The sequence below is a fragment of the Phaseolus vulgaris genome, chromosome 1, assembly GCF_000499845.2.
Source record: "Phaseolus vulgaris cultivar G19833 chromosome 1, P. vulgaris v2.0, whole genome shotgun sequence".
Taxonomy (NCBI): domain Eukaryota; kingdom Viridiplantae; phylum Streptophyta; class Magnoliopsida; order Fabales; family Fabaceae; genus Phaseolus; species Phaseolus vulgaris.
Window position 1 is genome coordinate 49168172 of NC_023759.2, and position 24191 is coordinate 49192362.

Genomic DNA, 24191 nt, shown 5'->3' on the forward strand with positions numbered 1-24191 from the left:
TATCAGCTCTCCTTTGTCAGCGACCACGAGAATACATCCCCTTCAAGGAAGAGGTGGTTTCAATAAATTGACAAAATATCATTAAATGTCAACGTGATTCAGCATTTCTAAATTCAAAAACCAACTGCTTCTGATCTCACTGTGAATTTGAATTCTCAATACCAATAAATATATATTCCTCGTGAATGATACAAATGTAAAAGTTAAAAAATATATAATAAATGCTTCTTTATAAGTTTATGCTCCACTAAACTAAGTAAACTTTGTGCCACCGAATCTCAACAACCATAATTGGTGGCTCTAATGGATAAACTTTGGTAGTCATTTGGTTTTGTTTCTCTCACGTTGTTGTTCAGTTTTCTTGCTACTTGGGTTCGAACATTTCACCTCAGTTGAGTTGCTGCATATCTTAGTGGTCTTTGTCTCTACTCCAAGATAATTTGACAGCACTCTCCTCACCCCAAAGCCACGACGTTGAGGTTTGATGATGTTGTTGTTATGGAGGAAAGGAGTTCTCTCCCCTCTTGCAGGACTAATGAGTGGCACAGAAGCTGGTGAAAAGCTTGGCGTGCCAACTGCTGCTTTGTGCGGAGTAACAGTGCCTGAGACAGACACCGAGTGTGGACGTGTAACCTTCTTCTGCTGAGAAACCACGTTAGCTGTAGCAGTAGTAGGAACCAATGCAAACCTCTCTGAATGTTTGGTCAAGTCATCCACATATAGCAAATCATCTATACGAGCTACAATGTTAAATGCCATGCTCTCCAAAACTCTTGAGTAGCTCTCTAGCACGGATTTTCCAACATCCTGAAATGTTGGTGTAAAAATGTGTCAATCATATACAATTATGAAAGTTTCTAAAATGGAAAAATTAAAAACAAAGGGATAACTATTTTTATTAAAAAGGGATAGTTTTTCAAAAAGGAAGCAACCTTGTTGCACTGGATCTTGCTGGTATCAAGGGTGGTTTGAGTTAAGCCTGGGAACCGTTGCCTCAGGGAAACTAGAATGTTTTCAGCTCTATCTGCTAGCAATTCTCTCTTGTCTCCATCAAGCATGAAGTCCTTGACCATTTCCCATGATGATTTTGTGGTAGAACGGTTGGGCCTTGGTGATGGTGAGAACCGAGAGTGAACTCTTCGGCGCCACACATAAATTGCTGCTTCCACACGGTTTGCAATCTCTAATGCAACATGTTCAGACGATATGTCTAAGCAATCAAGAAGGTACTCTTGGGAGAACTGATCTGATGTTATGTAACGGTAAACAAAATCCCCCAAGCAAGTTCTTCCATTCTGCACAAACCCATATTCAAGACAACGTCATAATCTCATTGCAGGTATTTAAGTTTAAGGAGTTAATCTCTCTTCATAGATTATTTTGCACACAGAAACCTATGATCAAACCATTGACCACATTGCTTCAGTAACGTACATCCAAAAGAAAGATGTGTGATAGTCCCTTAACTTTTTATTAGTAGATAACCAAGGTGCGTGTAAATTTTGAAATAATCGATATTGTTTGTTTGGTCATTTTCTTAATCATGGAATGTCACAAGGGGCAAAAGTCTATCAATGATAGAATTTAGATTAGACCTTGGGAAGAACTTCCAAATATGACTCGGGAACTTCCATTTCAGCCAAAGCAATGTTGTTGATAGCCATGGCTGCTTTCAGTATTTGGTTTGCACATTCTCGAGAGTAATTCAAGTGTTTCCTTGAGTCTTCACTGAGTCCTGCAGGGGGGACACGAGGTACGGGAAGCCACCACTTCTCTTCTTGCCGCTGAATTGTTTTGCGAAAAGAGGCTGAACCATCTGCTTCTGCGGCTACAATTCCTTGGTCTACATACCAGAACTCTGTAGCAGTGAAACTGTCCAAAATTTCCTGTCATAAAAGAAAATGTACATTAAGGCCTCAAACATTCAATGATGTCACAGAAATTACCAGTGAGCCATGAAAGAACGAGATTAATCCTCACGAGAAGCATGTTGTCAAGTTTGCGAAGAGCTGGAAGGTTCATAAAAATATCTGTCCTAGGCCTGCAAGTCATTACCTGCACAATGCACCATATTAGAAATATCATAATTATTAATTCCCTTTTGAATAAAAATCAAACTTCAGCATTGACATCAAGAATCAATCCAATTTTTACCTCGAGTTTACTCCCATCGGGAAATGTTTGCCAAGAAGGCATCAATTCAACAATGTAATCGCTAACACTAACAAGCCACTCCACCTCTCTCTTCCACATTTCTTTCTTCTCAGAAGGTAGAGGTTCTAGTCTCCATAATTGCCCAAATACAGTTGCTACACGTTGCAAATAATCCAAATTTGAATAAGTTACATAGTTCAAATTTACACCAAAAGACAAAATTCAAAAATTTTGAACCGTTTGGCCAACAAAGACAAACCAAACAGTTTCTCAATTAACCGAGAGCCCATGTCTGTGTGCAAGAAAGAAAGCATACCACACAGATTAGTAATGGCATTAGAGATTGCCAAAGCAGTGCAAACCCCTTTTCCAGAACCTGACATATCTTCACCAAGCAACAATTTTGCAAACCTTTCCTTCATCATGTCAACTTCTGTTTTAAACAAATTAAAATAAATCTAATAATTAGCACTAATTACAGTTATTACACAAAATAACAAAAGGGAGATTAATTAATGACTAAAGAAGGGGTATAACTACTAACTCCAATCAATTCAACTGAAAAAAAAAAAGTCTCTATACAGTAAAATTCCCGTCCACAATCCTTTTCCAGTTTCCAAACACAGCCACGTCCATCTATCATGGTATTCTACAAAAGAAACAGAAAAGAAAAAAACTAACCCGACAGGTTCAAACCAATCCGAGTAAGCTTAGTGTCTTCCGAGCGTGATTTAAGCTTGTTTTCCTTTTCATGAGAGTTGGAGCGCTTGGAGACTGTAGCCTTGAGAATGGGCCAACCAAGAGGAGGGGGTGAAGAAGAGCCTTTTGCCTTTGCTTCTTCAACGGAAACTGAAGAAGTGGATCCACAGAAACTGGTTTCCCTGGAGTCTGCAGTGGAATCCGTGAGACAAGAGGAAACCCCATCTGTTTTGTTTTGAGAAGTTTGGTTCTTGTTGGAAAAAGCATCCATCTGGGAGAGAAAGAAAGCGGTTTGAGTCGAAAAAGGCAAATGGGGCAGTTAGCAGGGAGGCAGATAAGAAGATACTGAGAACGTGGGTTGAAACATAACGGTAAGACAAGTGTGAGGTGGGTTTGAGGATATATGAAGGGACCGCTAAGGATGTTTCATGGAAGAAAAGACGATGTAATGATGAAGACGTGTGGCTTTTTCCGAAAAGGATTCTTCCCTGCACTGCATACTGCACACAACACACAACACACACACACTCTCACACCAACAAATTTGATTTCAAGTTTGAAGGTGTTACTTACCAAAATGCCAACGTCTCTCTTCTGGCTTTCGCTCTCAGAGTTTGAAGCTACGTTCAAAAAATATCAATAAAAAATTTGAACCTGGTAGCTCTGGAAGTAAGTAAGCAGAGCTACACTACACTACAACAACAACACGCTCACCAATCATAATTACTTTTTTGGCCTTTTCATTTGCTCCATAACCAGTAAGTTTTTTGAATGCCATTTGCCTTATCAGTCTTCAGTCTAAAAGAGTTTTCAAATAAATAAAAAAATTCAAAAATTTTACGTACAAATCAATATATACTTAATAATTTTCTTCGTCCCAATAAAATAACTGACATCTCGTATTTTATCATTTTCTTCGGTTTAACTCACAAAAATGCAAATTAGTTAAGAAGTTAACTAAAATAAGTGAGTGCTGATTGGTAAACGATACTTTAATTTTGAAAAATGTAAATGAGTATAAATAACAAATTTTCAAAAGCTTTAAAATAAAATATGGGAGTATGCTATTTCAAAATAAAATAAGAGCGTTATGAAAAATATTTGTTAACACGACTTTTTTAGCCAATATTGTTTTTCAATGGAAGTTTAATGAAAGTTGCAAAATCCCCTAAATATTATGATTTCGAATAAATATTAACTAATAAAAAGGTATTCTAAAGAATATGTGTCATGTTTCTGGTATTTGTGTCAAGGAAAAAAATACAGCTTATTTGTATGTAAATAAATTATTAAATTTAGAGAAACAGTCGAAAATCTACTTTCACGGAAATGGTAACAATTTCATGTGTCTTTGAACGTTTAGTACCCTCCTATGATTTCTTACTTATTAGGACAAAAAATAGATAGTATTTTAATTCAAATATAATGCCATTTTTGAAAAGATTTTTCATGGTTGAGTTAGGGTTTGATAGTGTGGGGCTTGGTGAAGTTTGTAGCACTAATTAAAGGAAAAATGGATGTATAATAACATAATCATTTATGTGTATGGATAGAGTGTTGGTATTTTGAAATTTGAATAGCTTGATGGCATGAAATATTTAGGAGCTTCTATTGCAAATGACACCATAATAAGAACACAATTGGTCCCTCTTCTCTTTATCTTCCAACTCCTACTACCAAAGTTCTTGATGGCATTTATTAATATTCAAGTTGTTTGATTCCGTAACAGACAAAAAAAAAAAATCCTTAATATCTCATTGCAAATTTAAAAGGTATAATTCATCAACTACTCCACTGAGAAATTTTGCCATGCATTTTTCTTTTTACAGCTACTCCACTTGATTTGGATTATTTTTGTTTTTTATAATGTATTTTTGGATTACCTATAAAAAGTAGGTATAGATTGGTAGATTAGGGTCTCGATATACAACGATGTTTTCCACACCTAAATTCTTGAAAGGAACAAGAAAAACTATCTATTTAACATTTTATTAATATTTTTTTCCAACCAAAATCGTCCTTTTAGAACAAAGTATTAATTTCCATAATATCTGAAAGTCAAATATATTAAATTTTAATTAAAGAAACCAATATCAAATCACATATACTGTGTAAGCAACTCCTTCTCGTATTCAGTTTCTTAAATTGGAAACTGGTCTTAAAAATGTAACATCCAATCACTTTAATTCCCAAAAATAAAATAATTAAAAAATGTCTACAAAAATACTGTCACATTCATCTATAAACTTAATTTCTTTTTATAGTCCTATAATTCAAAAAGCGGGTTAAATTATTGCTAAAACTATAGAAGTTTTTTTTTAATTGTGACTAAAATAGGTAAACAAACTGCAATTTTATTAAACTTATTTTCAGTTTGTTTACCTTCAGAAATTAAACGGCAACATATTACTTTTTTATAAGGACTATTTTTGGTATTTATTCTTTTTAAATATGTTAAATATTCGGTCAGCTGGAGCCAGATGGCAACGTTACATACAGTCTTAGATTTTTTTTTTAACTTATCTAAAATTAAAGTTATCATATAATTATTTTGGTGATTCCTTTTCCTGTTTTAACATATATTTGCAAGGAACTATTAAGTTATTATAAAATAATTTTAACTGAGTTATGTTCTCACTTGTTAATTTTTTATAACTATAAAAAATTATAAATATGAAAAAAAAATTGTATGTCGTTTTTCTGATGATAAATATTTTTCGGTATCGGTAATTAAGAGGTTCTAATTCTCGTTATATGATGGGATGAGGATATAGGTAAAAGGTCATCTAATATTTAAATTAGTATATGTTATTTGGTAATTAAAAATAATAAATGTTATAAATTGCATATATTTTTTCAAGTGAGATCAACCAATTCATAGATCAAGCTGGTTTTACGAATTATTGAATTAAATAAATAAAAAATTTACTATTAATTAATCGTGTTAGTTTGACATGATGAAATTCTCATATTTAGTATAAGAAGAACGTAAATATATTGTTAACATTTAGTGTAAGAAAAACTTAAATATATACTGAACCGAAAGATATTTAATAACATGAATAATATATCAAACACAACACTAATAATAATCCAACTATTAAATTATAATTATATATTATCTTGATTGATTGAGCTATACTCTAAAAAAAGAAACAGTGAAATAATGATTAAATAATGTTATTAATATATAATTTAAAAATACTAAATCAAATTTGATGCATTTAAAGGTATCAAATAATTATTTATTAATATAAATGTTTTTATTAATTTTGACGAAAATTATACTTAAAACATATTAAACTTAATTTATAAATAATTAAAATTTTAAAAAAATCACTAGTAATATATATTGATTAAACTCTTAAAATCATTCCAAGCATACACTGTTTAATTACAAAAATTGTACTTTAACAAAAACAAAACGTGATAGTATTAAAGTGCTAATAACAATACCAAGCTTTTTTGACTCGTGACCATTTTTCACGACTTCCGAATTACTATTAGTCAAGGGTTATCCAGTCATTTTGGTGGCAAATTCATGGGCAAAACCGTATTTTACATCAGTTGATAAAGGGCTATCTGGTAATTTGCGTTCGATAAGTCTGTTTTTAAATTTTTAATTAAACCTGGAACCAAGATATGGCCGTTAAGTAGCAGCTAGGCCTTCGTAGAAAGAAAGTTCTCTCACAGCATTAAGATAATCTTCTTTCTTTCATTATCCAATCTAACAGTCTTTTCCAAAATTCATCAATTACTATTAATTGATTAAATTAAGATACGAGTTATTATCAAACTAAATTGGATTCTCTATAACCTATGATATTGTCGATGAGAAAATACCTAAATATGACTTATTCATTTTACAATTATCAAACTAATTCCATACTGCGTATACCAAGGAAATCACTTTCTCGTAAATAAATGCATATAGTCAACTATCATATATTAATTAAAGTTTCGATACTTGGGAAAAATTACCACTAAATTTAAAATAAAGTAGTCTAAATTTAATTATATTTACATAAATGGGATTTTTATTTTAAATGAGAATGATTGTATTGCTTTTTATAAAAAAAAAATTCAAAAGTGATTTTATAATAACTATTATGTGTTTAAAAATAATACATACCTCCAAATGAGTTTACAATAATTAATTTTACTTAAATGATATTTGGAATACAGAAAAGTCCATATTTTTTCATTTTTTTTATGAACCTCGTACCCAGCAAAATTACTTTTAAGAACACGTTCATGATATGTGACAAAAATCCACAACTACTTTTGAATGCATAACCATAAAATTTGCCTAACAATAAGGAAGTGTAGTAAAATTGGATTAAAAGCATGTGTTTTTAATGTGTAAAAAAGTTCCAGTAGGGCATAGGACTGCCGAAAGTGAAAAATTGCAAACTCGAAGAGGAAAGTTGGGAGAAAAATTTGTATGAAACTGCATTTGTTGTGTTCCTGCATTATTGTTTCCCAAACTAGATACAATTCACTTTACATTGCTCTAATTTTAAATAAAAGGCACACCATTACTAATTTTGTATGTGAATCTATATTTTAAAGGTAAAGATAGAAATTATTTAAAATATTTTCAATTTAAAATGTAAATAATTCACATTTAATTTGATCTGACTTCAACCTTATACATGTTTCATTTTGAAAATCATGTACCTGTTTCTGTTCCAAGTTCCAACCCACAAAACAATGATGAAAAACTAAAGGCCAAAAATGGCTGCAACGTTGCACGTTGTTTTTGAAAATGGATTGGTTGAAAGTAAAGTGAAAAAAAGGTAAGTAACTATTATTATATCCGTTTACTAAAGCACATGAACCGTTTAGCTTTCACCTTTTCAGTTCATTGCGGCTTACTTTTTCAAAACTCTTTTTTCTGCCAACCTTTTTAAATTTACTTTCGGCTTTTTCCTCCAGAGTCCTCAAAATAATTGTATTATTTGTTAATTTAATCAAACCCAGTTTGAATTAAAGTCAAGTTATGGATTTAATGAATTTTTTATTAAGTATAAATAACCGAGTAGATTCGATTCATTTATAATATAAATTTTAGTTTTTTCTTTGTAAAATTGTCTTCCAATTATGCATTTACTCTTCCAGTTCCAAATTAATTGCAGGTTTGAAAAGGTTGTGATTGTTCTTCGAATATGAACACTAAGTTAGAGTCCGCATCTATACGTTATGTCTCTTTCACGTGCAGTGTCCACACAATATACTAACTAAACAAAAACTATTGGAAACTTCATTTCACGGATTTTTCACTAGCAATTTTTTTTTTCAAATTTACGTAAATAATAAAAAAAGAAAAAAATATAGAAATTGATCATTCTTGTAGTGTAAACAACATCAATTAAATTTTTTAATTAAAATTTTTAATTAAATTGATAATTTTTGTTTAAATAAAATTAATACTGGATTGTCGATTTTATTTTATTAAAATTGTTAATTCGGTTGACGAGTTTAGTTGATTTTTTTCTAAAAGAAATGATAATTAATATATTTGAAAATAAAAATATATAGTTTTAATTTTTATTTTAATTATAATGTCAAATTATAATATATTGATGAACTTTATAACATATTACCTATATATTTTCAGTTAATATTGGATTTCGACACGTACTGATACCAGAGATATTTATCACCTTCTTTCTATTACTCCTTTTACTTTATCTCTTAAAAAAATAAAAAAGAATCATAAAATTTTATTTTATTAAGCCTTGGAAATACAATTCATTCCAAATACCCTCCTTCATTTTGTTGTTGTTGACATTTTCTTTTATAAGCATTGTTGTTGGCACGTTCTTGAAACTAACAACATCATTAATCTTGGATTCTGTTGGAGAAGGAGTGTTTCTTGCGGTTCTTTAAACAATGCATGTTGACTTTGTATATCAAGAAAAACATTTTTGACAATTTACAATTGAGTTTAAGAAAGAAATAAGTGCAAAAGTTAGATAAATAAATGATGGATTAGGTTAATATGGTGTGAAGAAAATGTCTTTAACTTTGTGACAAAATAATAATACACATTTTAGTACTGATATTTCTAATTCCTACATAAACAAGACTGTAAAGAAAAAATGCTACTATATATTTAAATAAATTTAATACAAACTACTTAATATTCGTGACTATTTTAAATAATTTTACTGTAAAGGTAAGTTATACTAGCTGTCATAATCCCCCCTAACATACTGTTAACAGTCAATCATAACTAAGATATTATTCTATTAAATGGTACACATGATGTTACATTTGTATATTAAATTATTATTTTTCTATCTTCTACAAAAATCCACCGTGATGTTTGCTGATATATCTTTTATTATCCATGTTTGTCTGGATAAAATTTGATATAAATATTTATAAGAAACAAAATTAAAATAAGATTTTTTATAAATCAAAACTACTTTATACATTGTTTAGAAAAATAATAAAGAATACTATATATATGATTAAAAAATACTATATATAAAAAAATACTTTATACATTGATTAAAAAAATAATATAATTTTCCAAATTCTTGAAATAGTATGATTACAATCAATAATCACATTCAAAATATTTGCGAGTGTTTTATTATAATTTTATCTTTAAAACATCTTGATAAAATAAAAAAAAAATTATTCTTAAATTCAATTTTTAAATTATATGAAATTATTAAATATATTAATAAAAAGGCAATTATTTTCAATTTTATGAAATTGTTTTTGATTTCATAAAATATCTCTTTAAGAGGCTCGGTCAAACACTTATATATATATATAAGTGTTTGACCGAGCCTATTAAAGAGAAGAATTTAAGAAAATAAACTAAATCAAACGCTACCAAAAAAAATATCAACAATGTTTAATATTTTTTTACTTGTACTAACTGTTTTCGATGAAAATTTCTTATGAATAAAAATATCATTTTAATATGCATTATTTAAATAGAAAATATTTTTTATATAAACCATTTTCTCTAATTTTAAAAAATTATATTACGTGATTCATATTAAAATAACATTTTTATTAATGAATTTTTTAATAAGAAATTATCTTAGATACTGATTTTTTTTTTCACGTGTTTTTTCCGAGCAATTATTTGTTATCTTTTTGTACCAAGATATCCTTGAAAGAAAGTACTGGATAAAGCTTAACAAATGCTTCATGAATTTTGACACAGAATTACGAATTTCCAAATCAAAATAAATAAAATTAAAAAAAAACTTTTATGTCTTCTCAATTAAAAACTTAATAAATTATTTAACTTTTTTCCAGCAAAATCTTCTTTATTTTACATAATTAAAAAGCTGGAGTATGAACACGATAATTTAAAAAAATAATACAGACCTTCACACAATATTTTTTTTATAATTATATTATTAATATAAAATATTTACTAGTTTTATTAATAGACGCAATAAAAAAAAGGTTTGAGAAATTGGACAGTAATTTAGTGTGGCTTATTTTGTTTGATCGAGAATTAAAAGTTGGCAATGTTGTTGTGTGAAGATTTGAAGCTAAATAAAATGCTTGAGAACACGAAACGATTAAGAGGAAGAGGAAGAGGAAGAAGAAGAAGGAGAAGAAAAAGCGCATGGGGGAAACACACGACAAGAACTGAAAAGGAGGAAATCAAGAACAAAGGCACCCACCTGACCTAACCTAACTTCTCAATCCAATTCGCGCTTTCTCTTCTCTCCTCTCTGTACCTTCCTTTTCCTTCCAATTCCATTCTCTTTCTATCACTCTCCCTCCATTTTACATTTCATTTCATGCTCTCTTCATCTTTCTTTTCATCAATGTCCTTCATTATTCATTCCTTTATTTGCTTTTAACTTTGCCTATCCAATAATAATTTACTTCTTCAATTATACGTTATCGTTGGTTGGAGTGAAGCTACCTACCTACCGTTCATTTTTTATTGCCTCTGCTCTTCTTTTTTTATCAACAAAATTTCATTGAAAGCGTTTTTTATGTTTGAATTTTCAGGATTTCCATCTGAGTTCACCTTCTCCAAATCGGCTTTCGCCTTCTTCATTTACCCGCGAAATTCGTTGTAGCGGATCTGACTTGGTTTTTGGGCGGCTTGCAGACACTGCATGCGTATGGGGTACGTTTCCTGAATGCGACCGAAGATATTTATCTTCCTTTTAAACTTCTCTTCCATTTTTGTCCCTTTTATCACTGTCTGGGTATTCAGAGTGAATTATATGACTCGGCCGATTGTTTACTCTGTGGTGAAATCTGACAATATTCTCTTCATTTTTTTCTGAGTCATTATTGATATGGTTGTCTTGAAAGTTTGTGTAAGGGACTACGCTTAGCTATGGAATTAAATAATTAGTGAATCTGTTGATATGTCCTTTTTCTCTCCTTTGACGTGGAAACAGAAGTGAAATAAAACCATGCTTATTTACCACTAGTCTTAATTTTCTGAATATAAGTGGTTGGAATGGTCGCATTAAGTGGTGGAGCAAAGACAGGGTATTTCTCTGTTTGCTGAAAAAACCAGAGTGCACGTAGTGTTTGGAAGTTTGTCAAAATTCTTTACTTCTCAACGTTTTAAAAGACCATTCTGTTCAGATAATAATTCACTGATGTGTCTCTAATGATTTGAAGTCATGGTTAAGGACCAAATTATGCAGTATATACTTGAAGAAGAATGCTGCGGTGCTGTATATAATTTTCATTTAGCCTTTGTCAGTGCCTTTCAGAAGAAACTTTACCATTGATTTGAATGTTGTTTGTCATTTCTTTTCACTATATGTCTCTTTCAATCTTCTGGTATGCACATATTGTTAAGTACTGGCATGATTCGCTTTTCAATATGATGGCATATATGAATATGCGTTAATTCACACATAATGTAGTCATCGTGTTCACAACATTCCTGAAAATAAATTTCTGGCAAAGCTGCTAATGTCATTGCATTATGTGGTTGCATCCAATTATATTGTTCCACACTACAGGGTGCTGTTGTCGATCATGCATACAACCTGTATAATATATATTACATGTATATAATAATACATAGTGAATATTGTACACGCATACAGAAAATACACTTGTGGTATATATGTGTTAGGCCACAATAAAATACCAAAAATATTTTCTAGGGCATATTCTCTCTATAGCTAGCTATGTTGTTACGTTCTGCATATATGAAAAGAATTTATCAAGTGAGAATAATTATTATTTTAAAAGTACTAAAGTTTTAAATTTAATATTTATAATTAACGTTTTCACAATAAAAAATGTCCTCATCTGAGACTCTCTTTTATGTGTATATATACACAAATCTTATCCAGCTAGATATAAGTTCTGCCAGCAAAGCAAAGGAGACATGGAACTAAACCAATAAACTCTAATTTGATGTTTTGTAAGACAAGCCATGTATACATGTAAAAGTAACTCAGATGAGAATACCAGCAGAGAACTGTACCTTGGAATAGAGAAACTGGACATTTCGAAGTTTGAACAAAGGAGAGATCATGCCCTAACTATAAAAGAATTGAAAACTTGACTTCTAATATTTTTTCTTGTTAAACCTGTTGCAGGAAGCAATTCTACCCACTTGGTTGAGACTCCACATACATGACTGGGACACCCTATTTCCTGCCCTGGATCTCTGTTTGAAATTAAACTTATCACACTCACTTTGGTCATTGATGTGGCCCATATACTTGCTATTCAACAAGATTCTCAAGACAGGAGATGAAAGAGAGCTAGGAGGGGATAATTTGAATGCGATAGATCCATACCTCTTTCAGCAACCATCAAGTAACATAGATTCTCATCCTCCCCCCGTGCTCTGTTCACACTTCCCTGAAGTAAGAGCATGTGATTTGTCGCTTAAAACTTATTCTTTATTTTAATACTAGAAAAACATTCTTTACTTAAAGTTTATCTAATTATGCCACAGGTACCGCATGTAAACCAAATATACACATGGGATTGTGGCCTTGCTTGTGTCTTGATGGTTTTGAAAACTATTGGTGTAAACAACTACGATATTCAAGCACTGGCAGAACTATGCTGCACGAATAGGTATTTTCCTTTATAAAAGCTTAAATCGTAGTTACTCTGTCATATGAAATTCTTGAAGTTCCTAGACTATATATGCATAGCTATTTAGAACTCAACTAAGAAGGAAGCATAGTTTGCAGTGAGTTAGACTTAGATGTGGATTTTAAAGTCCTATGATGACAGGTATGGACAAATTAAGGGCTTTATAATTTGAGAGTTCCATAGGTCTAATGTTTAATGGTCTATGTGGTGTTTGGTCCATTGTGTGATTCCTTGCTTAGTTCATTGAATGTGGAGTTCCCTAGTGTTTTGGGCTTGCAGAACCAAGAGGTTTTATGAAACATGGGAAGTACATATTTTCTCCTAATGTGATAGTGTGTTTAGATTAAAATCTTTTAGTTTCTAGTGAACATACTAAACCAGATTCATTAGAACAAAATCATTGAAGTCTTGGTAAACAACTTATATCAATAAATTGTTTACTCCATGTGCTATTTGGAATTCAAAAGTCAGATCTAAAGTTTGCTTCAGAATTCATGCTATCATAAATAAATCATGAAATGGCAAATATTCCTTACCATATCAGGTAGAATTTCTGAAAGCAACTTGAAAGATGGTCATCGAGTATTGATAGATTTTCAACAAAATATGAATATGGTAGTTCAATATGAAAATTTATGAACTTCTGATTAGTCTCATTGTTTACTTCTGTTTTGCAGCATTTGGACTGTTGATTTGGCATATTTATTACAGAGATTTTCTGTTGCTTTTTCGTACTTCACAGTGACCTTTGGTGCAAACCCAAACTATTGCGTTGAATTATTTTACAAGGTTATGATCATACCAAAATAGTTGCAATCACTTTATTTTTCTTTAGTATTAGTAAAACACTAAATTTAGTAATCAGGAGAATTTTGAAACATCAATTTGCTCATGAAATCATGATTTTTGGTTGTCAAATCAGTAACTTCGGTTTTTGATGCTGCAAAACTATCATTTGAAGTCTGAAGAGTAGGTAGATGTAATAATTTTAAGAAGAGAAAATTCAGATTTAAAAAATGTTGAGGACTAAAATGGGGATTTATTTTTACTCCTATGTCTCTGCTCACCTGTCTAATTGAAGAAATGAAAGATATATTCTTTTTGTTTGATGTTTGATAAGCAAGTTGGGGATATATAACTTCTATGAGACTGGTCAAGATATGGGTTTCAGATATATTGCTATCAGAATATTATTCAAGAAGACATTTTAAATAGCATGGGGTTAGGTGATTCACGTTCACCAGTGTTAACAGGAAAGTTTTGGCCAAAATTTACCAAAGCTGGCTCCATGCTTTATTGATAATTATGAATTCATGATTAGGTGGGATGGGTGCCATTTTATAGGTTATGGCTTGTCTTATGATTGTCGATTTTGATGCTGGTTTATTGGAGATTTTGAAGGAACCATGTTATATTGATCATTTTTTCTGTCCGCAATCAATACTTTGTCTGCCAATTACATAAAGTTGATAGGATTTTGTTGTAAACATTCTGAAGGAGGAACTGCCTAATGATCTAGTGAGAGTGGATTTACTATTTCAAAAAGCAATGGAAGCTGGGATTGATATACAGGTATATGCCTGCACCTTTTTTATTGGATCCCCCAAGTATCAATCTGATAGAAGTTACGAGATTGTCTCCTATTGGAGAGAAAAAGGAAAATGTCACAGCATTTCTTTCCATTAGTTTTATTATTGTTATGTTTATCTTGGTATGAAATAATTGAAGGTGTAAACTCAGTTCACTCGGTTGTAATTTTACTGTATACATTGAGCACTGATTATTAGGAAATCAGCTTTTTATTAGGCTTTGTAAAATGATCTTTGTGGTCGATATGTTGGAATTGGAGGAAAATGACATGTATAACTTTTTGGTTATTATCTTAATAGTTTTTACCTCTATGTGGAGATTTTATTTGCTTATGGTTTGGTTTCTTTACAAGTAGTCAACAAACCTTTTGTTAGGAATCACACAAGAATAGAAACAGGGAAACAAAAGAAATTTTTTATTGAGTTAAGTGGAAAGAACAGAAAATAGGAGAGAGAGATGCTTCTCTTCCAAGGGTTCACAAAGGATTTCTCATTTCACAGAGCAAAAGCTCAATCTCCAAATGATTTAAGATAGGTTGCCTCCCTTTACATTCTCCTGCTACTTATTTACCTTTGAAACCCCCTCTAACTGACTAACTTAATAACAAACTACAATAACTTTCCCAACTTCTGAAAAATTTCCCATCTTCTTACAGTGCAGGTCAATTACTGCAGAAGAGATTTCCATTCTCCTATTGTCTGGGAAATATATTGCTATTGCATTAGTTGACCACAACAAATTGAGGTACTTTTTTTTTTTACAAATATATTTATATAATAAGCCAATTACTCACATCAACTTTAGACAGCACCTGAGGTAAACCAAGTTCACTCATGGAAAAACTCTTATTTAGAAAACTAGCTACCCAAGGTGTAATGTAAATTCTTTACTATTTTCATTTTCTTTTCCCCAATAATGTCGTTTTCCTTGGTGATGGGCAATTCTGGCTGCTTCTGAAAAGGTTCTGTTTCAGTCATGTTTGGCAAGAAGGTGTTCCTATGCCTGGGGTCTTCGCCAGCAACCCTGGCTATACAGGTGAACATCTATATTTTAGCTTTAGCTTAATTTGCATCTGTTTTGGATGTTTCTTTCCAAGTGGAAATTGGTATCTACTATGGCAGTATACATGTGAGCAACATTCCTCTTTGATTTACACCAGTTGTGTGATGTTCAAGATAACTTCATATATAAGTTTAGTCAAATAAACATATTTTAATTTTTTTATCAGGGTAATGGGAACCAAACATTTTCATGGATTTTCCTTCAAGAAGACATTAAATCTGATTTTTTTTTTACTTTGTATATCTGACAGTGATGTGCTACTACTTAAAATACACAATTCTCTACTCCAGTAAACCCTTGTGCCAAATTTATGTTGAAGATCATATATTTCAATTTAACTCATAATGTTATATACCCGTTGATGTATTTTTATTTTGTAAACAAAATTGTTATTTCAAATTGGAGAAAAAAACTTTGGTTTTTGTTGATGAGTAAAACTTTGGACATTGCATCAACATTGTTAAGTTTTCTGGTTGGAGATCTGCAGCAATCTGCAAGGTTTTTTCTACACTTGTAACTGTAGTAGGAGATCAAATCCACAATCCTCTTATAGATGCTTATCCATTTGAAACATAGTTATTAAACCAAACTGGACTCCCGTGTACCCTTCAAACCTGGTAAGCTTATTGGTTTAGGAGAAACCTGCTTGACTTAAAGAGCTGGTGCAACCTGAGCTGTTTGTTTTGTTACAAAGTCTATAAAAAAAACTAAGAATTACCTCTCCATTCATTAATATGCTGCATGAACTTGAAGTCCTGGCTCCATCATATTTAGTCAGCTCATAAGTTTGTGAGCCCAATGTTGTTTCTTTTCTCAATATTTGATATTTTCATTTTCTTTCAAATCCTTCTCAAAAAAATAAGTTATTTGTGTTTTTATGAGGAAGAAAGCTAATGTAAATTTTATATATCACACTGTTTTGTTACTAAGTTAAGTGCTTTGGCTGAAAAATTATTTCAAAGATCGATAGCTGTCGGTATCCTAAAGTTCTAATTCTTAAACGCCAAGGTTATACTTGTTTGCAACTGCGAATAAGAGCTGATATTTGTCTAACGTGTGAGAAACTAGTCAATATCCTTGCAACAGAGTGATACTTCTATTAGTATTTATCCTAACAGTATAAATTAATCAATTTATTAAATTAGTTAATAATTGGAAAATTCCATTGACAGGTCATTATGTGTTGATATGTGGCTATGATGCTGGAGCGGGTATGTTTGAGATTAGAGATCCTGCCAGCTCTAAGTATACTCGTTTCCCTCTTTCTACTTCTGGTTTTATATTGAAATTTTCTGTATGATACTATGTTTTTTCTCATCAATATATTTGCCATTATATGTGAATCCAAAACTCATTAATGATTGAATTATTCACCTTTTTAATTTATTTTCAAGAAAAATTTCTTAGAACATATTATGGTCATATAAAGTTAGGTTAACAATATAAGATATAATTGTTTATCTGGATGTCATTGTTGGGAAGCCTTCTTAGTTGTGGTCACCCTTACCCCATCTTACTTGTTGTCTCCTTGAAGGTTGCCATAGTTGCAGCCTCAAAATTGGTGGTGGTTTGGTTCCACATCCATTAAAGATATGGTTTAAATGGAGCTCATAAAGCTCGGATAGTCCTCACCTTACTGATTTGATAAAGTTGAGTTATATTATAAAACAATTCTAAGACAATACCAAAAGTCTACCCTAAATCTATTCTTGGGTCACCTGCATTTGTCACATTTCAGGCCGGTTGCCTTGGACATAGGTGGGAGTGTTGGGAAGCCACCTTAGCTGTGGCATCTTTGGGGGGCTACCTTAGTTGTCACCTTAAGGGTGGTGGTTAGTAACACATTGACTAGAGATGTGACTTAAATAGATTTGGTAAAGCTTGGGCAATCTTCACCTCTCACGTTACTTTTGTGGGGTTGAGTCAAGTCCTAAGAACAAATTATAAGAGTCATCATTTTTTTCCATTTTTGCATTTTTTTTCCATGTTATTGTCACAAATCCACTGAGCATTGCATTTTGCTTGCAATTGTGTTAGCGTCTAGGAATAATTTAATGCATGTTCAAAGTGCCATGTTTAGTTTTTGATCCTTGGGGGTGGGGGGATTCAACTGCATGGGTATGTTCAAAGGTATATGACTACGTAAGTTCAATTACATAGATATTGTGTACTGTCATTTGAAGACAACGTACACAAGTTCTGCAGTCTTGTAGGGTATTCTATGAATCAAATAATAATTTTTATTATGAAAAAATGTGTTAAACTAGAGTTGTTGCAAGTCATGGACACTAATTTTTCAAGGCAAACCATTAATTCTAGATGTAATTTATGCCACTTGACTCTTTGAATACTCACTTATTCATTGTTCAATATGGGCTACATTTGCTCTGTTGAGCATTCATATTTGTGTGCTTTTTGAGATATCTTTTCTGATATCCGCTTTCGATTTTACTACAGCATATGCATATAATTTGAGTGGATAAATAGTTGCCTAATTCTTTTTTGTGATTTGATCCTAAATTAAGAGTTGACTAGTCATTTTTATAAATTTACAAATTCAAAATTCTGTGAATTATGTGCAGGAAACACAAGAGGATTTCTTTAAAGTCTTTAGAAGAAGCTCGCAAAGCCTTTGGCACTGATGAGGATCTTCTTTTGGTAAGCATCGTATACGTCAAATCATCTTTCACGAAGCTATTTGATAACTAATATTGACAAATTATATGCATATGTTTGACAGTTTGCTGAAAAATAATTTTAAGATAATTAATTTCATTTGGCTACAAAAAAAAAATATCAGTTTTTGCTTTGGAAAAAAAGGCATTTATGAAGTTGAAAGGAAAAAAAATTGTTGAAAAATAATCATAGTTATAATTTTTTTTTTATAAAAGTTTTCATGTTAGTTATAAATTTTCAAATTCATAAATTCAGGTTATTGTTTAGGAAATCTTTTTTTTCTGCAAATTTCTGTTGTTGTCACAAACATTTAGTTTAAATTACTAACAGCTTTTTTTTCCGAAAATTGTTGAAATCTTTAAAATTAATATTTGTGAAACATGTTTTTATATACTTTTGGTTAACTTATCAAAGTATGGAGAAGTGCAAGGAGCGGTCCTAGGTGGTATGAATCGTGCAATTTTCCTTTGATCAAATCTAAGGCTCTAAGCACTTGTTTCACATTGAATTAATAATACAATAATCCATTTCAAGATAGGTCAATTTTAAAGAAATCCCAGTTGTTCAAAACTCTATGACTTGATTCCTTCTGCACATGCACAAGGGACTAATTTTATTCTGCGTTGCAGTATTTGGTAAGTCTGGGGAATCAGAGCAAGAAGTGAGAATTTTCCGAATTAACTTGAAGATGGAGGAGGGTTTTCCCTGTATTCTAGCCTTGAATTAAATCTCTGTAGTCATTAAAAGACAGTAACATTTGTTTACAAATTAAGTGTTTTGGGTTCATCACACCAAAGAACAGAAAAATAAATTAAAATTTTATTCAAACACCTATTATAATTTTTTCAAACTGATTCTTTTTCAGGAGTAAAATGATTAATAGACCCATGTAGGGATTATATGTTTTGTAGGTAAGATCTTAATGTGATGTCAGTGCAACCATCATCATCATCTTCACCTTGGACTTTGAATGGACGTTTTGACCATCATTTTTTTTATATATAAGTTTTTTATATCAAATTTAATTGTAGATAATGTTAGAAACTCATTCTTTATTGTTAGATGAATTTCATGTGTTTATATAGGTTTCACTCTATTTTTTGGAACCTGCGTATTCAGTATGTTGAAAAAAGTTTGTAAAAAGAGCATATTTGTAGCATTTCAATTAGTCATGTATTCCTACTTGCTCTACTCAATTAAAAACGTGATATTATGGTGAAGTAATGATTTTTTTTTCCTTGCATGGCCAAGCAGATATGTTTGGAGAAGAGCAATATAAGTCACCAACCTTCTCTGCAACTGTCCATCGATGTCAATAGTGATTCTTGATGTTCTTGATATGTTTTGCAATAATTTGGCAGTTATGTTGCTGTTATATTATTTTTTTTGCACATATGACATACTCCTTGTGTATTTTAGTAGCTACATCTTATTATTTATTTCTATTCCCAGTATAAACCTCTTAATAGGTTTCTTCTGGGCTGTATGTATTGTGTATGTTTACTCCAAATTGTATAGTAACCATAAATTCATTTTAATTGAATGTAAATCATATCTCCTTTCTCGGAAACTTATGTAACTCAATCGCATTGCTCTTTATCTGCACCAAAATTTAAATGATTTGACCTGAAATAATTAAAACAGTTAATTTCTTATTACATGTCTTATTTTACATTTGTCTGCTTCTGGTACTATGGGATCATGTGAAATTTGTTTTTACTTAGTTGATCATTCTTCGTTAGGCATATTGTTGTTCAAATTCGTCATTCATAAATCATAGTTGCAGATTTTCATGATTATAGTAATGTCATTCCTGTACAAAGAAGACAAGATTGCTCCAGATAATGTATTTCTTATATGCAATGCATCAGATGCGATGCCATCTTTTCAGTGAACTTCGCATTCATTCATGACAAACCATTACATTGAATGCATCCTTTCTCATTAAGAGTGTTCGGAAAACACACGATGATTGATTCTATCTTAATCAAATCGCAAAAATACAAAACAATGATTTGTTTTTTCACATTCATTTTGAAAAGTTGTTTGATTTTTCTCTCCATAAATCAAAGTACATGAATGCGTCTATTTTTTATTTTTTTTTATATTACAGTGTATTACTCTTACGTAGACTACCACGTGCAACATATAAGTGGAACGCCGTCCTGGTTTTGGGGCTTGTCACCATTTGGCACGCCTTTTCATATTATTATTTCCAAAACAATGGATCTACGATCTAGTTGGGTTGTGATGCTTTTTCAAAACAAAACCTAAAAGACAATTTTATGAGCAGGCATGTTTAAGATTCAATAATTATATTGTTGTTGGTTCTGTCATTGCCGTGTTTTTCTCAAACAATTTTTGTCATTACTATGATTAAAATTTGTGCAAATGACGGTGGTGGAGTGGAGGCATGGTGAATTAGTGATGGAAGAAATTAAGTGAGTTGGTCAAAAACGGTGATAGATTCTGAGATGGAAGTGGAACTCCCTTTTCCCAGAATCTTCTAAAAAGAGTTCCCCGACACAACAACACCACATGTTCCTCTAAATAAATACTACTGGAGTACTATAAATATTTTAGTTTTACTAATCACTCTTCAACTAAGTACTTCATCCTACTTCCTAATTTGATTTAATTATTTGCAAAATTAACTTTTTTATACTGATTAAGAATAACTGTTAAGTTTATTAAATAGTTTTACATATAATAAAGAAATAATTTTTCTGATAATCAACCAAAAAAAAAGAAGGAAAAAGCATTTTGTTAGCAGTAATGGTTGACATCTGGTGGTGGGATCAGATATCACTCTTGCATGTTCTTAGTTTCGTTCCTGCTGTTGTCGGTGTCAGAATATATCCTTCTGTATGTGATATGGTAAATTCCTGCTTCTTTTTTTAGTATATCTTCCCTTTATTAGTTATACCTATTTCCTTCTCTTCTAACATCTTCATCAAGATTTACTTACAATCAATATTATGCATAACTTTCTTTTAGTAATCCGTTAGCTTCTTTGTAAAAATATCATCCATAAAACCATATAATATGTCTGAATTATCGTTTCTAAATCATTATTTGATTAATAATAACCTTTTTCTCATATTATGATTCTGAACACATATGTGTAATCCAATCATGATTTCCTTAACTCAACATTATATTGTATGCTTTATACCCTAAAAATACAATAAGAATTAAGCTTATTATAGTTTGACTCATTTTAATAGTAATATATAGATATATAAAGAAGCAATAAAATAAAAGTTTGCAGTGAGTGTTGTATACACATAATCATTTTATATGAGTATTTGGTGATGGTAAAAGGGTTAGACACTTGTTCAGTTATTGTTAGTTACCAAATGTATTGCTCTGAAGAAAAATAAAGAGATTGCATACAAATTTATGTTTAGGATGAATTCTGAAATTATGATTTAGATAAAAGTAAAAGGAGATGAAGAGACAAAGTTTTATTGAAACCATGATTTTTCAGACGAAAAGTGAGACATGCACAAGTGTTAAGAAACGACATCATCGTGATCCAATCCATTACAATTTCAAAAATTTGTCAACGATAAAAGTGAATCACTCTTCAAGGGTGCCAATGGAGGGACTGAGATTATGCAATTCATACAGCCTACAAAAATATTAGAAATCTTCTAATAAAAGGAAATACTAGACCAGTGATCATTTATGAATTGTTACCAAAGTACCATTCTAAAGTGTTTCATGCAAAATGTACTTTCCTCCCGGACATTCGAAAAAATATACTTCATTTTAATGCAAATGGTTGAATTTCAAATTCAATATATAACATTGTTAAGATCAGTCACCACATCTAATATATATTATTTATATTAAAAATTAGTAATTTGTTTTGATTTTATTTTTAAAAAACATCTTGATAAATTAAAAAAAAATATATATATAAATTGTTATTGATATCGACTCCTGAGACTATATTATTGAAAAACAGATAAAAAAATAAATGGTATGAACATGAGAATAAAATTTAGGAAAAATATTTGTATATTGTATTTAATAGTGATTAAATGAGTGAGTGAATTAGAGATGGTGTAATAAAAAAAAAAGTGAAGTGGAGAGATGTGCAGGCTTAGGTGGTGGCCATGACTGTGCCCCAAAGAGAGGACTAAATTTTCAATGAAAAAGAAAAAGGAAGATGAGAGTAGCCCATGTTCCTAACACCAATCATTGTCCTCTTCTGGAATTGCTCACCCATTTTTTATTAACACCATACAATAATCTTCAATCTTTACAATATACATGCTGCTGCTCCAAACTCAAAACAAAAAAACAAATATTATGTTATAATAATAGACAAGATCCAATTGTTGATATTCGTAAGTCACAACTGCTTCTGATCTGTTTGGCTGTTTCTTTCTACTGTTTTATTTTTTTGCCGAGTTGTGTGTGCGTGCAATGTGTATGCCTTAAACTGGAACTAAAAATTTGTGAGTGTGTCCATAAATAAAGCCAAATTGAGTGCACCCATTATATGATACTGCTCGCCATGTTCTGCTCTATCTGTATCCTAATCGTTGCTGCCACAGCCAAATTGGAATGAAAACGATGCTCCAAACACGTCTATTTTTTTTTTCTGTCTGTTATTAATTATCTGAAGACAGTGGTTATGATGTTAATAATTGATTTGCACCAAAAATTATAACAAAATCAACACAGATTTTGATAATAGTTAGATAGTTGGGTTGTTTACACTATGTTACAAATTCAAATGTTTAGTGTCAAGGCTATGTTTGCAGAGGATAACACACAAATCTATGCATCTAGAAGAAACTGTTCTTAGATTGGTTAGGAGTATATTTTATATTATAATTCGTGTTTTAAGCTATAGTAGATGGATTTTTTTATTTAATTTAAATGTTTTAATAATATAATTTGTTTCTTTCAAAAAAAATCAATATGAAATTGAATCACACCAACTTGTCTGAATTTTTAATATGATTAGATAAAAAATAGTTTACTGAAGTTGAAGTCGAATTTTATATGAATTAATTATTTTGTTAGTTCAAGTTTAACTTAATTTTAAATTCTTTTACAAATATCAAGAATTAATTGTTGCTAACTCTTGTATCAACATATACAATTCTTAATCAATGAGAATTTACTTCCATTTTTTCTTTTCCTTTTCTTTTTTATTTTTCCTTGATTACCGAACTCTCACAAACCTCTTTTTTTCTTTTCATTCTGAATATAATACAATTCTGCACCATTCAGAATACACGTGATTCTGCATGTAAATATAACCTGTTCTAGAGTTTAATATTATGTTTTAATTTCAAAATCAAAATCGTTAGTCAAACTAAAATAAGTGCAAGCTGGTTAATCATGCAACTCAAGTTATTTGGTTCGACTTTTGAAGTTACAAGTTTTAGTTCATACACTGTGTCTGAATAAAATTTTCACAACTACCTCTAGGAGAAGAAACTAAAGGTACGTTGAGGAATAAACACTTGTGATATAATAAAATAAAATAAATATATTAAAAAACTAATATATTGTGCATTGCTTAAACTATTTTAAAAAATGTTAATATAAAAAGTACAAATTAATTTTCATATAAGAAAATTTAGTTTATTTCATGTCATTTTTTTCTTATTGTTTTCATTTAGAAATATTTATAGGAATTATTATATAATAGGATCTTAAAAAATATTTTTTTTTCTAAAACTAGTTCATACATTAATAAAAAAAATATGTGATAAAGCTTTTATGAAAAATAAAATAAGTTTTTTTATAAAATTAATTTATAAACAAATAAATTTTGGAAGGTCAATAAGGTGCATTAATTTTGGAACTATATGATAAAGATGATTCTCATATACACTAAAATTACATAGATAAAAGTCTATTAAGTGCTGTGAAAAAAATTTGTATCAAATAAATTATAAAAA

The 24191-nt window shown here is 30.6% G+C and overlaps 2 protein-coding genes across 6 annotated transcripts; one reads left to right on the forward strand and one right to left on the reverse strand.

Moving 5' to 3' along the window:
• Nucleotides 1–146: 146 nt before the first annotated feature.
• LOC137815030 (rop guanine nucleotide exchange factor 5) lies at nt 147–3524 on the reverse strand. Of its 2 annotated transcripts, XM_068618048.1 has the most exons (8): nt 3427–3524; nt 2836–3124; nt 2471–2587; nt 2155–2309; nt 1981–2055; nt 1596–1886; nt 933–1295; nt 147–807 (listed from the first exon to the last, which is right to left on the reverse strand). In XM_068618048.1, exons 2-8 carry the CDS (start codon nt 3122–3124, stop codon nt 322–324), a joined length of 1776 nt encoding a protein of 591 aa, XP_068474149.1. In that variant the 5' UTR covers nt 3427–3524; the 3' UTR covers nt 147–321. The 2 variants fall into 2 exon arrangements, with proteins under 2 accessions (XP_068474149.1, XP_068474148.1); XM_068618047.1 differs by lacking the exon at nt 3427–3524 and having other exon boundaries at nt 2836–3393.
• A 6778-nt stretch (nt 3525–10302) lies between these two features.
• Nucleotides 10303–19831, forward strand: LOC137815031 (guanylyl cyclase 1). 4 transcript variants are annotated; one of them, XM_068618049.1, is made up of 11 exons: nt 10303–10570; nt 10855–10975; nt 12423–12695; nt 12788–12912; nt 13611–13722; nt 14431–14505; nt 15179–15267; nt 15485–15558; nt 16758–16830; nt 18168–18243; nt 19516–19831. In XM_068618049.1, exons 3-11 carry the CDS (start codon nt 12534–12536, stop codon nt 19588–19590), a joined length of 861 nt encoding a protein of 286 aa, XP_068474150.1. In that variant the 5' UTR covers nt 10303–10570; nt 10855–10975; nt 12423–12533; the 3' UTR covers nt 19591–19831. The 4 variants fall into 4 exon arrangements, with proteins under 4 accessions (XP_068474150.1, XP_068474152.1, XP_068474153.1 ...); XM_068618051.1 differs by having other exon boundaries at nt 15497–15558; XM_068618052.1 differs by having other exon boundaries at nt 10358–10509; nt 15497–15558.
• Nucleotides 19832–24191: the final 4360 nt, after the last annotated feature.

What these genes read in the sequence shown, in the direction of transcription:
- LOC137815030 (XM_068618048.1), bottom strand. Translation starts at nt 3,124, where the DNA reads ATGGATGCTTTTTCCAACAAGAACCAAACTTCTCAAAACAAAACAGAT. An exon ending in TGCCATTACTAATCTGTGTG is followed by an intron (nt 2,310 to 2,470) that starts GTATGCTTTCTT and finishes TGCAACGTGTAG; the next exon opens with CAACTGTATTTGGGCAATTA. An exon ending in CCGATGGGAGTAAACTCGAG is followed by an intron (nt 2,056 to 2,154) that starts GTAAAAATTGGA and finishes TGCATTGTGCAG; the next exon opens with GTAATGACTTGCAGGCCTAG.
- LOC137815031 (XM_068618049.1), top strand. Translation starts at nt 12,534, where the DNA reads ATGTGGCCCATATACTTGCTATTCAACAAGATTCTCAAGACAGGAGAT. An exon ending in AGAGATCCTGCCAGCTCTAA is followed by an intron (nt 16,831 to 18,167) that starts GTATACTCGTTT and finishes AATTATGTGCAG; the next exon opens with GAAACACAAGAGGATTTCTT. An exon ending in CTGATGAGGATCTTCTTTTG is followed by an intron (nt 18,244 to 19,515) that starts GTAAGCATCGTA and finishes ATGGCCAAGCAG; the next exon opens with ATATGTTTGGAGAAGAGCAA.